The 13549-nt window shown below is 43.4% G+C and overlaps 1 protein-coding gene across 1 annotated transcript in view; it reads left to right on the plus strand.

Annotated features, from left to right (window-relative positions):
* Nucleotides 1–7586, plus strand: part of LOC139646804 (calcium-binding protein 8-like) — a 62936-nt gene extending 55350 nt beyond the window's left edge. Inside the window, exons 5-6 of the mRNA XM_071522542.1 lie at nucleotides 1766–1922; nucleotides 7151–7586. Of these exons, the coding sequence (XP_071378643.1) occupies nucleotides 1766–1922; nucleotides 7151–7278 (285 nt within the window). The 3' untranslated portion in view covers nucleotides 7279–7586. The remainder of the gene's footprint in view (nucleotides 1–1765; nucleotides 1923–7150) is intronic.
* Nucleotides 7587–13549: the final 5963 nt, after the last annotated feature.

Consider the following 13549-nt stretch of genomic DNA (forward strand, 5'->3'; position numbering starts at 1 on the left):
ATGATCTACTGCCCCATTTTGTAACATTAGATTATCTAATTGAGACAATGAAATGTAAAACCCCAAACAGAATCAAATCTATACTACAGACTAATTACAATTACAGGGTGAGTGACCCACTAATTTGCGTTTTTACTGCCATTAGACCACAACATCCATAGAGATTTGTCCTCAAAGACACACCTACTTCTTGTCTGAAACACATATTTTTATTTTTCCTCTTCTTACCTCTGTGGTCTTTACAACAAATATGAAGCCAAAAAAATTAAGCTGGTTAGTTGAGGAAGGCGTATGCAAATGTTTGCTCTCAAATTTCACAGCATAAAACAAGCTTTTGTAAAACATTTTAAGCGATTAATCAGTGTATGATTCATTTTTGTGTATTTTTATGAGAATTAATTGTTGGGAAAACAACAAAACAAACAAAACAATACAACCTGGCTCTGATTTATGGGCTTTTTATCATTGGCCAAACTGGGAGGGAAATGGGGGAGGAGACCTTGCTCACAGATTGCATCGTGAAAGTGCATCTCCATGCAACTTTTCCAGTTTTGGCAGATTCCCTCATGATCACACCTTGAGTCCAGGAAGCGATGTGAATTTCCTCATTTGCTTTTTTCTGTTTTATCACCATGCAGCCGTCTTTGTAGTGAATAACAAGCGTTTATAATCAAACTACCCAGCCAGTCGTCAAGTGTCCTTCAACATGAGGGGCGCTTGGCGAGTTCACCGAACCGCACTTCATCAAGAGCCTGGTAAATTGTGTTGTGATTTGTTTTGAATCAGTAAATATGAGAGAAACAGTATGTGCTGATGCCAGGGTTTGATTCAGAGGGATTCAGTCTGATCAAGAACGTTTAGTCCTCTCTGTGATTTCATTCCTTTTCATTCAGGCCTTTCGCGTTTTTCGCTAATTTCTGCCATTCCTGAGGACTTCTTTCTGTTGGGCTTGATTGCATCGCTGCTGTTGAGCACCTAAATATAACATATTCAGGAAATCGCTCACTTCTAAATCACCGCTCTCAAAGGTCAGATGGAGTTCTGCTCTCGGGCCGAGGATGCAATCCTTTTTTCCTTTTAGATGTTTCATGGCGTTGCTTCAAACAAACTTCTCCAAGTGGAGCCGTGAAGCCGGGGGCTAAAAGTTCTTCTACATTTGAACTTTTGAAACTGAAACCTTTGCACTCGTCTTTGCCCTCAGCGACACCTTCAAAGCCCGTCAAGTTCTGACGTGTGTGTTTGGCTTCTTTCGGATTGGACTGTGTAAATGCCCTAAAACCTCAAAGTTAAATCAATCACTTTCAGGCCGTAACTCCTGCGCATTCAATTTAATCAAAGCGTCAAGTTCGTGTGACGCCTTGATTAAAGTGAATGCATTAGAGGGACATCTGTAAGAGGAACTGCTCTGTGCGTGGTGAGGAATTAGAATTGAACATGCATGCTGATTCATGAATATGAGTTTCTTTTCATTACTCACAATGCACATTATTTATCACAGTTGTTGGCAGCAAAAACGGTTGTGTGTGATAGTGCGATGGGTTTTTTATTTGTTTTGTTTTATTGAAGTCTGCACAGTAAACCTGAAATTGTGGAAAAGTTGTACTTTGTACTCACGCACACACAGCTACACATACACACACACAGAGTTTCCGCCTGGATATACCTACCAGGCTTATTGTAGAAATGGGCAGACAGTTTATTTGTGTGAAAGGAAAATTGTCCCTCTTCCTGACATGCTCCCCCCCTCTTCCTCGTCCCCCTGCAGTTTGACATGCAGAGGATCACGCTGGAGGAGCTGAAACACATCCTGTTCCACGCCTTCCGCGACCACCTGACCATGAAGGACATCGAGAACATTATCATCAACGAGGAGGAGAGCCTGAAGGAAAACTCCGGGAACTGTCAGACAGAGTTTGAGGGAGGTGAGCTATAAACCCTGAGCTAGGCAAGTGTGTACATACTGTATATGTGTGTGTGTGTGTGTGTGTGTGTGTGTGTGTGTGTGTGTGAGAGAGAGGGAGAGAGGGAGAAACTCAATTAGTAAGGGAATGTGTGTATGTGCACAAGTGAGTAAATGCAGGAGTGTGTGAGTGTGAGGGAGAGGGAGGGGAGAGAGATAGAAGGGAAGAGAGAGGAGAGAGAGAAGTACATGCCTGTCAGGAAGGATTTGAGCGTTTCCATCAAGATCCTCAGCCAGCAGAGTTGCAGCACACCTGCTCATTTATTGATTGTGGGTGTTGGTGGGGCCGTCCGGCAGCTGGTCACCTGTTCACAAGCAGAACAGATGAAATATGCATGGACCGACTCTGCAAAACTGTCCGTCCAAGATGGGATGGATGGATGTGAGGGCAGCGGGGGGTCGTTCACGACTTTTTCCACTCTATTTCACAGCATGAAAATGGAAATGTAATTGTTTCTTTTCAAGCAAATCCTATTTAAAGCCGTTTGTAAATATTTTCACATTTGCGGTTTAGCTAGTCTACCAATTTGATGAGTCAGTCGTGTCGAGTCTTTTCTGCGTTGATTGAAAACAAATAATCAGAGAACCAGACTAAAAAGCATTTACATTTATTTTACAACAATTATAATTGAATAGAAAATGAAACTCTCAGAGTTGCTTCTCGCATTATGTTGGACAGCAGCAGTCTGTTCAGTCCTGAGTCGTCCCAGGACGGCGCTCCTGTCCAGGCGCTCCTACATTGTTACTGTATGCAGATTAGTGTTTTTCACTGCACTGTATTTAAAATGATTCACTGAGCAGAAATTTCTGCAACATCAGTGTACTTTAAATGCAAAAATACCCATAAAATACTATCCAGGCATGAGTAGGATTAAAGTTTACCCATGCACAGACACCATTTATCACTGTTAACTAGAATATTTGGGTTTGTGCTTCAGTATGGATCAAAATAGATTTATTTAGCATTTTCAAATTCAGAAATTCTGCACATATGGGAATAGATATTAAATGTATACAGTATGATCAGTATGGACATGTAGCAGATGCTGTTGGATTGAGGATTCACATTCTGATCACACCTTTTGGACAAAGTCTGTGTTTTTTCCTAAGGATTAAAATGGACGCTCAGAGACCAAACCCGCTTTAATGTCCCTTTATCAGCAGCACTTCCCTGTGAAGCTGGAGTGTTGGCGGGGTGCAGAGCCAAAATGGCCTGTCCTCCAGGAAATTTACAGGGCCAACTGTGTTGACAATGGGTTCGGACACAGATTGCACCACACTTCATCAGGGTATTAAAACCTGGGAGGAGGGGGAGGGGGGAGGAGGGGGTGGGCAGCATGTTCATGCTGTTGAGGAAGGGACGTTTCCACTCGATTTTATGATGGTGACTTACCACCGCTGGATCCTTACAGAGCGATCACTTCTTTTGGCCCCAAGGTCTATACAGACCACCTGCCAGGCAGGGACACCTAAATGTGCTCAGTCATGTAGAAATCAATATGTAGTGTCACAGTGCAATTCATACAGAGTCCAATTCATCATGCTACTCTAGTACTTACTGCTTCAGCTTACTGATATATGAGATAGCATAAGAGGCACTTGATTTCCCCAGGCTTCACCTGACTCTGGAATCGATAGTGTTGAGTTGAAAAACAACTGAATAAAGAATGTAACCACTGATCCAGCTAAGTTCACCAGGCGCTGATTCATTGCTGAACAAATTGCAGCAATAGCGTAAGCGTGGAGAGCATGTTGTGTGTGGAGCAGCAGCTGTCCTGGGAACGCTTGGCAGCTGTGTGTGGAAATCAACTCTGATCCATGAATGTCACAGTTACATGTACATTCTCCAAAATGAAGTGTGCGCCCCAACAGTCTGTTCATATTGTAGATTTTTGTCATGTGCACCAGCATCTTTTGAGGTAATAATCCGTGACATTTTCATACAATTGCAGATTGATATAGCACAATAGTGATTCAACCTATACACAGTTCAGAGCACATTTGCTGTTCTAAACACTCGGTGTCTGGTAGCTCTTTCCTGGGAAAAATCCTCTGCTGCACAAGTGATGTGTTTTATGTTTCCAGCAGCAGCAACAGCAGTTTGTTTGGAATAAACAGCAGAAGAAGAACTGGGTAGTTAGCATGAGCAGCGATAGCCACCATGGCTGAACAGACAGAGAAAAGAGAAACTCAAATCCAAGCTCCACCCACACTGTTTGATTGACAGGTGATCTCTGGGAAGAGCAGTGCAGAAACACCACAGCAATGAGCGCTTAGCACCTCTCCTGGATTATTAGTGTGGATATGTATGTGCTCATATGCGTGTCCATCTGACCACAACATAGATCACCGTTAGGTCAGTAGCCTAGAAACCAGTATAAGGTTTAGGCTGCAACAAAAATCCTTATGGAAACTTGGCAGTGCTGTAGTTGGTTTTGGTTCAGATGAAGGTGTTTATGAGTCTGACAGCAGGTTCAGGCTGTTGGTGATGGGCGTTAACGTCTGGACCACAACTCTCCTCCCGTCTTCACAATCCACTGTGAACTCCACAGACCATGGACCATGACTTACAGAGAGAGAGATAGATCGATACTTACAACATTTTGGCAATTGTGGCAGCAGCAGCACACACCTGAGACACAAACAGCATCACACAGGCTTCCCACAGGCCTTGAAAAAAGATTGTGATTTTCAGAAAAATAAAATAAAGCCTTGAAACTACTTGATTTTTAAAATGACAGTGTAGCAAATTCATCAGTATGCCCCAGCTCTCTCCATCCTTGGATCAACTATTTCACAGCCTGAGGAAATGTGATGGAGATTTCTGTTGATTCAGCGGCAGTTTGAAAATTACGGGTTTCACCAGGATTTCTTGACTTGAGAAGAGCATTAGTAAAAAAATAAATAAATGAAGCCTCTGTGATCAGTGTCATGTCTTACCCCAACACATGCCAATTGTGATTGATTAAATTTCACCAAACAAGATCTTGTAAGTCTTTGAAAAGTCTTTGATGTCCCAGTGAGTGTGGGAACCCTGATAACAAAATGCGATTACACAGCTAAATAAAAAGTTATTGTCTACAGCGCCTTGTGTTCACACAGCAAGATATAAGCACAGCGTTGATCCTACCGTGAGTTACATAACCTTGCTAATTGGCTGATAGCCCATTCTTAGATAATCCATTTGGCTAAAAATCACTTTTGTTATTAAGTGAGAGCCTGGAATAGTATCTCACAGCGAGGGGCTGCCAACTGAAGACGCTCCGCCAAGAAAGATGTAGCAATTTCTGTCTATGTCCTACTTTCCACATTGCATTTTCTTTGGAGCAGCAGTCAAGAAGCATTTTTGATGACTTCAGTGCTTCCTGAATTGAGAGTTAAAAATAGGTCGAGCGAGTGAGCGGGCTAGCCAGAACTGTGTGGCTGCGGGTCGTTGGCCCGGCTCCCCTAATTACCGCGGCCCCGTAACCCGTCTCCGCCGTTCACAGTCCGCCGATTGGCCGCGGGGAGAGAGAGAGTTGCTGACTTACCAGTCCACAGAGGAGGCTGATTGAGCCAGAAAATGATCTCATGGAGAGAGCCTGGCTTGCTGTTGTGTGAAGGTGTGTGTGTGTGTGTGTGTGTGTGTGTGTGTGTGTGTGTGTGTGTGTGTGTGTGTGTGTGTGTGTCTGTGCTCTCGTGTGCTCTCGTGTCAGTTCGCATTTGTAGACCTTTATTTCGACTCGCAGGCGTTTTACTCGTATTTTCACGTTGATGTCTCTTTTTTTTGCATGATTCTTCATCTGTCTGGTGTCATTCCAGCATTTCTTTCTACTTAATGCACAATTGAACCTGTGTATCTCTAACAGGATTATGTATGTGTATGTGTATGTGTAACAGGATTATGTATATTTATGAGTAACAGGATTATGTCAACATCTGATGACCATGATCAGCGTCTTTTTATTTCATGCAGATAAAACAAAAGGAGGATTTAACATAATGGTAGTTTAGGATAGAATAGAATATGTAAGTTGAAACGGAGAGATAAAGAAAGATGTCCGCTCTAATCCTTCTGCCCATTGTAATGCATTATGTATTGCATATTTAAGAATGTAATACTGTACATATTACTGCATGCCGAAGCCGAAGACTAGTCAGGCTTTCTGCTGTGATCTGTGGCCGTCACCGTGAACACAGCCTGTTCCTGTGTATTGTGAAGCGAACCGCAGCTGGGGCTGATCTCACCTCGGTGTCCCACTCCGCTGCTCGCTTCCCAGTGACCCGCAACTCATTCCTCCCACCCACATCAGCTGGGATTCAGAGCAGAACTGTCACTTCTCCCTAGCAACACCGAGGGTGCGATCACACCTACAGTTCATTTTCTGTGGTCTGAGCCACAGTGGACAAGTTGACTTTTTTTGTATTTGGTTCATTCAGCTTCACGCTGCACAATTACAAGTGAACCAAGGGCTTGTAAACAAAAGTCACATGGACTCACAAGCAGCTCGGTTATTGGACAGAGGTTTGGTGACGTGTCATCCTGCCAGTTAGAGGTTTTGGTGAGTCAGATTTTGGGGAGTCAAAACAAATTTGATTCTAGCTCCTGTAACTTGAAGGACTTGTCTGTGCTTTTTGCTGTAATTGACCTTCTCTGGTGTTCATATCTGTAAAGAACACATGAAGAAACAGCTGAATATGAGCATCAGTCCAAACTGCAGTTTAGTCTTAGTTCATTTTGTTATGCTGGGCTTTCCAAGCATGAGAAACTGCTGGCTATCAGATCTCATTATACCCATAAACCTTTACGTTTTGGAGTGCGTTTCTTGTATTTGTTTCGGATTATGTTCTCACTCCTAACTAACTGCACCACAGTTCATTTGGAAGAAGCATTTTCAGACGTCTCGGTGCCATTATTTGGTGCCGCCAGAGTTCGAATGGCATCGTTTTCATCTGCTCAAACGAACCAAATTAAAGGAGTAAAGTTCCAATAAACCTCTCCAAACGTGCTTTGTGTGAACGCACCCTGAGTTTGATTATTTTCTCTCCCTGGTAGCAGAAAACGATAAATTCACAGACAGAAATGAGTAGCAGGATATTAACTGGCGCTTGTAAACCATTTTCATAGTTATTCTCCCCCATTTTTCAATCTCTCTCTCTCTCTCTCTCCCTCTCTCTCTCTCTCTCGTCTCCTTCCCATGTATTTTCCAGTCCACCCCTCAAAGAAGAACCGGCAGACGTGCGTGAGGAAGAGCCTCATCTGCGCCTTCGCCATGGCCTTCATCATCAGCGTCATGCTCATCGCGGCCAATCAGATGCTGAGGAACGGCATGGAATAGCCACGCCCACTGTGAGCGGGGAACAAGCCAACCTGCATGTGCATGCCAGTGGGTGAGGTCAAATCCCTGTTTGTACAAAAAAAAAAAGAACTACAGAAACAACCCTCAGAAAATAAGACCACAGTTGTTTTTCTTCTTCTTTTTTTTTTTTTTAATGATTCTTGATTTTTTGGAGCGAGTGACACTCCCTACCCCGACGTCTAACCGAAAAACCGAGAAGCCAGCATGGGGGGAGGGGTCACGCGAGACTCCTCCCCCCTTTACTCTGACAGGGACACTCAAGGGCTGACTTTACGCATAATACTCTGTCGTCTGTTTCCCTGATGCAATAAAAAAAAAAACGTCAAGTACAGGAGTTCAGAACTGCTCACTTTTCCAGAAGGCGAGATGTGTCCGTGTCTGTGTGTGTGTGTGTGTGTGTGTGTGTGTGTGAGTGTGTGTGCGTGTGTGCGTGTGTGCGCGTGTGTGTGCGTGTGTGTGTGCGCGTGTGTGTGTGTGCGTGTGCAGCTCGGTCGCCCACAGGGAGTCTGATGAGCTACGATCAGGGCTGCAGTCTGGGCCCCCAAGAGAGAGAGAGAGAGAGAGAGAGAGAGAGAGAGAGAGGGAAAGAAAGAGGGAAGAAGGGAATAATTGCCCTCTTATTACAGTTCCTGGAGGAAGATGGCAGAGCTCGCCGCCACTCAAGCAGAAGGATCTGTCCGTCCGGTGCTACGACACGAGCTCGCCATCTTCCTATTTTAAAGCCGCCGCCGCTGACATCGGGTTCATCAGTCCTAATAAAACCTGAGCAGTCATACTGTCATACAAGCCGGATGATAGCTACAGGCATACGTTTTGGACATGTAACGCTCATTAATGAACGTACACGCAGCGGGAAACCCCCCCCCCGAACGCCACTCGAGTCTCGGGGCTCTCGGCTCGGTTATCGCCGTGTGGAAGAGAGCTCCGAAAAAGTCTTAAGTCTTGTGGGCGTCGGCTTTCACATTTTCTCTCTGTCATGGAGGGTGACGGGCGCACACACACAGCGTTCACAGCACCGAGGAGAGCTTCCTCTGTCTCGTTAAAGGAGAGATCCACCCTCGGATACTCGATACCGCGTTTCATCAGTCTGTGATGTTTCACTGCATTCCACGAAGTTATTTTGTGACGAAGTGCCGCAATTTACTTTTTTTCGGTTGTACCCACTTTCCCCCCTCGCCCCCTGCCTCGTCTGCTTCTACGCCAGTTAGCGATTTCCTACGTTTCCCAGAATGCCTTTCGACGACCGCCAGAGAACGAGCCTGAACTTGTTCTGTTCGGCTGTGGGTTATACATTGGCTATAAACAAGAAAACGTGAGAGTCTTGTGGCTGCGTTGCATTCTGGTCTCTCTCTCCTGCTCCTGTGGGTGGAGAAATTGGTCTCTCTCTCCTCTTCTACGATGGATTTCTCCCTGTATGATTGTTGAACGTCTCTCGGTGCAAAATGGCCGCTCTGGAAAGAAGCCCTCACTCTTTGATTCTGAGGGACTGACACCGAAACCTGACGTTTACCGCTGAGGTTTTTAGATCGCTGAAACATTTTCTGCTGTCAAACTCCATTGTAGCTGCTGGAAATATCTTGACATGACATGTCGGCATCTACTTTTGGCCAGTTAAAAAGACACAAAATGACAAAATGGACACAGAAATGCAAGGAACATCGCTTGTTTTTTTTGACAAAGTTAAAGTTAAAGTGTTTTAGGGTGGATTTCTCCTTTAAAATGCCCTGTGGACGGGGGATTGAGTTAAAAAATTGTGAAACACACGTCTTCACACACCGCGGCTGCCAGTTCCAGCTGAGCTCAGTTCTGAACTCCTTTGCTGACTCATCATTTTAACATGTAAACCACCCGCAGTTTTCGGGGGTCACAAAACACCCATAATTATCTACTGCATGCGATCAAGTCAAAGTGTCGTCTGTAAATAACGTAACCCGCGTCTTAAGTGTCTACAAGTATACGTCGAAGATGTACAGTGTCTGTGTGTGTGTGTGCGTGTGTGTGTGTGCGCGTGTGTGTGTGTGCGCGTGTGTGTGTGTGCATGACTGTCGGTGCACTCTGCTCAGACGGGTTCAGAGGTGCAGGGAGGGAGCACAGCAAGCCCCAAGAGGCCGCTGCTGCACCACAACACACCGGACGCTGGCGGGACGGGCCCCTGGGTGCGTCCTCTCCACCCCTCTTGCCAAAGCCATAGAACTCCGCAGAGACGAAAACCGGACAAACACAACACAGACGCTTTCTCTGTTCCCACGCGGAAACACAAGATCAAACGGGCATTTTTTGGCAGGAATATGTCTTGTCATGTAGGTCTGTTTTGTTTTTGTTTTTTTGTTTTTTTTTTGCACTGTACTTGCCATCCATTCTAATGAAATGACAAGGGGAAGTCACAGGTTTGTGTGAGAGTGCCATCTAGGGGAGGATTGAGAAGCGTTAGTGGGATTTATATTCTTGTTCACACTGTTGTCCCATCACGGTGTTCCGTGTTTGTTTCTCTCTCTAAGCACTATGGGAATGTGATGTCAAGCAGGATTATCATGGCATTATATTCACAATGTCCGGTCGATGTTGAACTACAGTGTTAAAAATATATGAGGATTTTTATGTCATCTGTATAGGTTGAATTTGATCTACCGACATTACTGGTAGAGCAGCACTTGTATGTGAACACATATATTTAAACAAAGCGTATTTATAGGAATAGATTTCTTGCCTGTGGCAGAAAAAGTCCTTTTGACCTGTAAAAGGTTTCATTCACAGATGGTTTAATAACATTGCATTTGGAGACTGAATAAAGAGCATATTGTGCAAAACTGTCTTCAAAACCTTGTAGGTCACACTGGTTATGATTTTTTTTAATACACCAATCTAGCATTACTGGTGGGAAATCCCCACTTAATTTACAGCAATTCACTGTTGTTATATACTGATTAACTGGAAAAGCAAAGCATTATGGATTTGTTCTTTGAGAAGAACGAGCTTTTTCTTGTTGAGTTTTTTTTTATGTGTTTTAAGTTTATGGGATTTGGGTTACAGTTGCCATGGTTACAGCTCTGCTGTAATGAAACTGTCCCGCCCTTGCAGAATGGATGCATGTATTGATCACTGAAGTAGAGTTTTAATTAGGGAGGGGAAACACACAGTGTCTCTTCAGTAGCATGGTGGTTGGATCCCACATGTTTTTGTTGTATAACTTTGTACATAGCTAATATGACAGCATACCTATTAGACAAGCACATACACATACTTTGCATGTACAACATTTAAACATGTAGACTAGAGGGCAAGATTTAAGTTGTACTATTTATTAGAGGCATAATAATTATGAATCTGTAAATAATGAAATCTGTACAAAACTCAAAGGATAAGGCATTGATGCAATAAAACAGCATTTTTTTTTTAAAATGGTGCTTTTCATTTTCTTTTACAATAGACTTCGAACTTTAGAACCTTAGACATTTTGGTTATGGGACAGTCTGTAATGTCAGTCAGGTCATGTAGTGAGGACTATGCTCATATACCATTTGGTGGCATTTTAAAATGTATTTCAGTCCATAAGACCTGCCATAAGCTCCTGCTGTTGATCTTAAAGTGGAAATGAAATGCAGGTGGCAGTTAACCTGTTTTAATGTAATATTTTACACCATAAAACTTGATGGAGCTATATTAAAGTAATGATAAAAACTGATTACTCTTTCACAACATGGGCACAGTCATCTTGACTAAACTATCATGCTCAGATAGTGTTGTGTAGCCCAGCAAATCACAAGATAGCTGCTGTATAAGTCTATTAGTACAGTGGTTCTCAACCTGAGGGTTTAGACCTTTCAGGGCATCAAGAGATGATTTTGTGGGTTGCAATATAATTTATGGAATCTGAGAAAATATATGTCTAAAATATACTTTCAAGTTTTGCATCTTTGTAATAAATGCCGTTTTGTTGTGAAATAATGAGTATTTGCAGCCTCTATGGTTCTACCAATAATCAAGTTAAATAGCCTGAAAAGGGAAAATAAAACTGAAAATAATTTGGTGTCAAAACTGAGCATTCTGCACATTCATTCATGCAACAAGGAGTCACAACAAGGCAACAAGGTTGGGAATGGCTGTATTAGTAGATTAGCGAAGAAGTCTGGCAGAGTGATGATTAGAGAGGCTGTCCAGTAAGCAGAAGGTCACAGGCTCGATCCACAAAACAGCACTGTGTCCTCAGACACTCTGTCCTTGAGCAAAACACTGACAACTTACAGTATCTTCTCACTCAGTGTAAGTCGCTCTGGATAAAAAGCCATAAAATATAAACGCAGTGAGTCGTGTGACGAACCTGTGTGTCTCCATGAAGAAACCTCATCTGCATTATCTTCTTAAACCACATTAAGACCACAAGAGGGTGGTATACAGCGCTGAGCTGCACAAAGACACAGCATATCACCATCTTCCAAAACACTACTGTATACATCAATGCTGAAAACCAATCATTGCCTGAATTTCATGGTTCAATATTCAACGGATGTAAAAGTGTTGCTTTCCTTCCCTGGCAGCAGCCCCTGAGTCACTCTCGCTAGATTCATTGAATAATGAAGTTGAAAATGAAATGGCCATTCAGTGTAAATATCACACAATAACTCTTCCTCCTACCGTTCACTTTTCAACTTTTAAAAGTGCCTTCATTTGTTTGAATTTTGTGGATTTGGTCATTCTGTAAGATTAAGTGTCACTTTTTTCATTTTGGAACCAAACTCTTCATGTCATATCATCCATAATATCCTGTCACAGAGAGTCCAGCTTCAGAGAGTAATATAATAAAATTGTCACATGTTCAATATTGATGTGATTATGATTGATGCAGCAGTAAAAACAAGCCCATGCAAGCCTGAATCACTGCAACAAATCAAATTCCTGTACAGGCAGAAAATATATCAATATTTCCAATGTGGGCCTGTGTCCATGTTTACATTTTACACACACAGCTGACATTCATCCAGAGCTACATACAGGCAGTGAGCAGGCAGAGGGGTCAGTGTGTTGCTCAAGGGCACTGTGACAGGAAACACCACCTTTAGCCAGGCTGCTCCCCATCCTGCCGTATGGTGAGGATGATGACATGCTCATTCTTGATAAGGCTGCTTCTCTGTGCTGTGATTATACAGTGACAGGTTTCATTATCTGCTGACAGGGAGGCACGGGTGGGAAGGTTACTTTCAATATGGAAACCATTACAGATAATCTGATTTAAATGGCAACACCGACACAGTCCACTCCGACTCAGCAATGTGATGGCCTTGCGCTCAGATTTTGATTGCTGTGATTCCAAAATGTATACAATATGAGGTGAAATGAACAATTTATTTAAATGCTGTAATTTGACTAGCATTAATATCACTATGACTAAAATTACCCATTATTTAAAATATTCAAGCAAGTCTAAAAAGTGTTTTCTGTGTCTGTAGTCCCACCTTCCAACCAGCAGTCTCCTCTGTTTTTCAGCCATGTAATCAGACTACTACACTTTTAGTTACTTGGTGTAATTATAATGAGTAACAGTCACCGGGTTTTGTAAGCGACCTACTGTAATAACATTTCTCCCTCCAAGCAGGACGAGCCAGAGGGCGACTGGCAGGCCGCTTGTTTAACAGTCTGATTAGCATGCAGTGTGTTAGCATGCAGTCTCTGCCCTCCAGAGCCACACCAGCCTCTGCATCGCTCTGCTAGAAACAGGCCCTTGTGCTCCCAGCAGCCGCCTCCTGTTTCATTTACATTTACATTTCAGCTGATGCTCTTATCCACAGCAGCTTAGTGTGAGGGAGCGAGTCGAGCTTCAGTGTCTGGTTCAAGGACACTCCGACGGGACGCGCGGCCGCTGCCGGATTCAATCTGTGACTTTCCATTCATGGGACAGTCTCTTTAATGTTAGGCCACCCTGTCGCCATGGATGTTGTGTAATGTTTCCCTTCATGTGCCACTTTTACGCTGAATATGTGATTAAACTATTCATAAGCCAAGTTGCTCTTCGCAGGTCCACCAGATGCCATGCAGCTGGAAGCTGAGGGCGAAATCTCTTTTGAAATAATCTTTCTGGAGTTGATCTGAAGGGCTAATCAGCCGGCAGTTTCACAGCATGAAAATAAAATTATACCAAAACCGTGCAAATGGATGGAGTGGGGGAAAAGTAAGTGGCTCAGCATGGTAGCTATTAGTTTGCAATGAGTCTCAAGGCTACTTGAAGTCCAGAAAAACAGAAATGAGGAACTTTCAC

The sequence above is a fragment of the Centroberyx affinis genome, unplaced genomic scaffold, assembly GCF_046629955.1.
Source record: "Centroberyx affinis isolate AG114_WGS23_722 - 3 ecotype Tasmania unplaced genomic scaffold, CSIRO-AGI_Caff_v1 ptg000097l_1, whole genome shotgun sequence".
Taxonomy (NCBI): Eukaryota; Metazoa; Chordata; class Actinopteri; order Beryciformes; family Berycidae; genus Centroberyx; species Centroberyx affinis.